Here is a 4,480-nt window from a genome sequence, read left to right on the forward strand (position 1 = left end):
GGTAATCCCTACGTTATGGGGACAAAATGTCCCCACAAAGATGGCAATATCCGAAATCCTCATCCTTGTGGGGACATTTTTAGGTCCCCATGAGGAAAACATATAAATCAGACTAAGTGATGTTTTTTGACAATGTAAAAATGCAGAATGTCTCCTGTGATGGGTAGGTTTAGGCAGTGTGTGTGTGTGTGTGTGTGTGTGTGTGTGATGGGTAGGTTTAGGGGCAGTGTGTGTGTGTGTGTGTGTGTGTGTGTGTGTGTGTGTGTGTGTGTGTGTGTGTGTGTGTGTGTGTGTGTGTGTGTGTGTGTGTGTGTGTGTGTGTGTGTGTGTGTGTGTGTGTGTGTGTGTGTGTGCGTGCGTGTGCGTGTGTGTGATGGGTAGGTTTAGGGGCAGTGTGTGTGTGTGTGTGTGTGTGTGCGTGCGTGTGCGTGTGTGTGATGGGTAGGTTTAGGGGCAGTGTGTGTGTGTGTGTGTGTGTGTGTGTGTGTGTGTGTGTGTGTGTGTGTGTGTGTGTGTGTGTGTGTGTGTGTGTGTGTGTGTTTGGCGAACAGACTCAGAGCTGATGTGGGTGAGTTAGGGCTCGTTTCTTTGTCATGTGATAATGACTCTGATTGGTCAGTGATTGGTCAGTTTTAGAATGACCAGCGGGGACGCGCCAGAGACCCCTGGAGAAAGACACTGATATTGGCACACACACACACACACACACACACACACCTCTTCGTGCCCAGAGCGACTGTTTCTGACAGAAAGAAAACAACTCATGTTAATGACCACAGGTGACAGGCATTGCGCGCACACGACAGACTGCAAACTCATGCGCGCGTAACAGGAATGGAAACGGGGAAAGGGCTCAGCAAAATGGAAGCGCAAGATGCGAAGCTCCAGATTGTTTCCGTGAAGAGAAAAGACTAGCGCGTCACCCGTCAGAGGCGCAACCGAGCGCGCGCGCTGGACACCGGGAAGTCCGTGCGTAAGACCCAGACGCGCCGCTGCACATGCGGGGAATAACATCAGATTCTGAAGGACAGCTCTCGTGAGGGAAACCGCCATGGAACCGGACGGCTCTGCTGGCTTGGCTCAAGCAGCCGCGCTGAAGTTATCCGAGATGGGCGAGAGAACTAAACAGCTGGGCAGCGCGATGCGGGAGCCCGAGCGTCAGAGACGGGTCATTCTGGTGATCGTCTGCGTCGCGCTCCTGCTGGACAACATGCTTTACATGGTGATCGTCCCGATCATCCCCGATTACCTCTCCGATTTACAGAACGCGCAAACATTGCGCACCCATGCCAACTCTTCCCTGAGCAGGGCGACCCGGGAGGACCTGGACATCCAGATCGGGGTGCTGTTCGCGTCCAAGGCCATCCTGCAGCTCCTGGTCAACCCCTTCACGGGAACCTTCATCGACCGCGTCGGGTACGACATCCCGCTGCTCATCGGACTCCTGGTCATGTTCGTTTCCACGTGTATATTCGCTTTCGCGGAGAACTACGGGACGCTGTTCTTCGCGCGCAGCCTGCAGGGGTTCGGGTCCGCGTTTGCCGACACGTCTGGGATCGCGATGATCGCGGATAAATACACGGAGGAGGCGGAGAGGAGCCGCGCGCTGGGCATCGCGCTCGCATTCATCTCGTTCGGCAGTCTCGTGGCGCCTCCGTTCGGCGGCATCCTGTATGAGTTCGCAGGTAAACGGGTCCCGTTCATAGTTCTGGCCTGCGTGTGCCTGGCAGACAGCGTTCTGGTACTGACCGTGATCAAACCTTTTTCTAACAGGACGCGCGAGAACATGCCGGTCGGGACGCCCATTTACCGGCTCATGGTTGACCCGTACATCGCCGTGGTGGCGGGCGCGCTGACCGTCTGCAACATCCCGCTGGCGTTCCTCGAGCCCACCATCTCCAACTGGATGGAGAGCACGATGCACTCCAGCGAGTGGGAGATGGGTCTCATCTGGCTGCCCGCGTTCCTCCCTCACGTGCTGGGCGTTTATGTCACGGTCCGGTTAGCCGCGAAGTACCCGGACCTGCAGTGGTTCTACGGCGCGCTCGGTATGGTCATCATAGGGGCCAGCTCGTGCACCGTGCCCGCCTGCAAGACCTTCGGCCAGCTGATGTTCCCCCTGTGCGGCATCTGCTTCGGCATCGCCCTGGTGGACACGGCGCTGCTGCCCACGCTGGCCTTCCTGGTGGACGTGCGTCACGTGTCCGTGTACGGGAGCGTGTACGCCATCGCGGACATCTCCTACTGCGTGGCCTACGCTCTGGGGCCGATCGTCGCAGGGCAGATCGTGCACAACCTGGGCTTCGTTCAGCTGAACCTTGGCATGGGCCTGGTGAACGTGCTTTACGCGCCGGCCCTGCTGCTGCTGCGCTCCGTGTGCCAGCTCAGGCCGTCCAGCTCGGAGAGGAACGTGCTCCTGGAGGACGGGCCGACGGGGCTCTACGACACCATCCGGATGGAGGAGCGCAAACTCAAGCGCAAGGGCCTGTGCGTCACGACGACCGGCGCGTTTCACGTGGACGAGGACGGGCTCTTCGCGCGCTCCAAATCTTACTCGGAGGAGGACTCGTCCGGCCCCGAGTGCGCCTGAACCCTGACCTGAACCCTGACCTGAACCCTGACCCCACACACTCTAAAAAAAAAAAAAAAAGGTTCTCTATGGCACCAAAAATGGTTCTTGGCTCGTAACCATAGTGAACCTTTTTCAGTGCTATATAGCACCAATTTTGGTGCTTCAGTGGTTCTTCAGGGGTGCTATACACCTTAGTCAAAGAACCAGTGAAGAACCGCTGAAGAACCAAAATTGGTGATATATAGCACTGAAAAAGGTTCCCTATGATTACGAGCCAAGAACCATTTTTGGTGCCATAGAGAACCTTTTTTCAGACTGCAGACCTGACGCTTTTATTGGAGTGAGCCAGAGATCATATCAAACTATATTTATTCCTCGGTCACGACAGAAGTGTTTATGATTTAGATAGAAACTCTCAGCTGTGGGTCTGAGCTCCTGTAGTGTGTAGAAGATGATGATGATGATGATGATGATGTAACACTAAACCCGAATAAAACCAGTGCTCATATTTCCGTACACGTGCCTTTTTATTGACTGAACCAATACATATTACAGGGGATCAACTTTTGTAGGTTTTTTAATATCTTCAAATTCTACAAACATCTTTTAATGAAGATTATTAAGTATTTTGAGTCCATTCGTTTCATTATTGATTTGAAACGAAATATATAATTGTGACGTGTTAACGTGGGACCAGATATAACACTAATTTAAAGACAATTTTTATGGTAACAAATCTGAAATAAAAATAGCATTTACCCCCAAATCTTCCACATGACGAAAAACACAAACCGACTGACCGCCCATCAAACGAGCTGTGTGTGTGTGTGTGTGTGTGTGTGTGTGTGTGTGTGTGTGTGTGTGTGTGTGTGTGTGTGTGTGTGTGTGTGTGTGTGTGTGTGTGTGTTAACGAATATAGCTCAACAAAATCAGAAAGTGTAGCTACATACACTTAATTATATTACATCAAATATTTTATCAAACAAAACCTGAATTTGGCGGAAGGGATGAAGAACCGAAGCCTCCAGGTTTGCGCTGTCAGAATATCATTTATCATTTATTATTTATCACACACAGCTCTACTAATATATGTAAATATGCTTTCCCGCAGTCTCAGCCACGCCTCCTGTCAATCTGTCTCGGGTTTTGTTATGATAGAATATTACTCAACCTTAGCGCATTTGTCAGCTAAACATTCACTCGGTGTTTTCCGTGAATGAGCCTGTGCCGCTTCATGAAGATCTATAACGGGTTATTCCGCCGGACCTGAGCCGTGATTGTGTGACTGAATGAGGGTTAGTGCTCGCGGTCCGCGGCTGATCTGGTGTCAGTTTTAGGGTTTATCTTTAGTGAAGAAATTAGGACAAAGTATTGTAATTTCCCTATAATGCAGTGTAGTGAAGTGAAGTGATGTGTGGCCAAGTATGGGGACCCATACTTGGAATTTGTGCTCTGCATTTAACCCATCCAAGTGCACACACACAGTAGTGAACACACTCACCGTGAACACACACCCGGAGCAGTGTAAAATGTTAAAATAAAATATATTAGGCCTACTGCATTTTCATTTACTTTTAATTTGTTTTACAATAGGCTATATTGATATTACTGTCATAGGAATAATTATATAAATCATCATGATATTATTATATTTTTGTAATAATTGTCTGGCATCGTATGTGTGAGTGTGAGCCCAGGACCAGGTCAGCGCTAACGCTTCGGCCAGTCCTCAGTGCGCATGTGCAGAACTCCTCATTAAGAGCTCTAACGGCGCCAGATCGAAGCATTTCACTTTAAAATCAACATTTTCTCACGGGGGGCTTGGACAAGAGCTCCATCCAACAGTTTTACTAAACCCTGTGGGACACACTGATCATTTGATCAACTTTACTCCAGCATGTAGGACCA

At 50.4% G+C, this 4,480-nt stretch overlaps 1 protein-coding gene across 1 annotated transcript; it reads left to right on the forward strand.

Annotated features, from left to right (window-relative positions):
* Positions 1-1,051: 1,051 nt before the first annotated feature.
* Positions 1,052-2,590, forward strand: slc18a3b (solute carrier family 18 member 3b; the record flags this gene model as incomplete). The annotated part of the gene is made up of 1 exon (XM_079845511.1): positions 1,052-2,590. The coding sequence occupies one exon, from the start codon at positions 1,052-1,054 to the stop codon at positions 2,588-2,590; it is 1,539 nt and encodes a 512-aa protein (XP_079701637.1).
* Positions 2,591-4,480: the final 1,890 nt, after the last annotated feature.

The sequence above is a fragment of the Gobio gobio genome, assembly GCF_949357685.1.
Source record: "Gobio gobio genome assembly, chromosome: 20".
NCBI classification, from domain to species: domain Eukaryota; kingdom Metazoa; phylum Chordata; class Actinopteri; order Cypriniformes; family Gobionidae; genus Gobio; species Gobio gobio.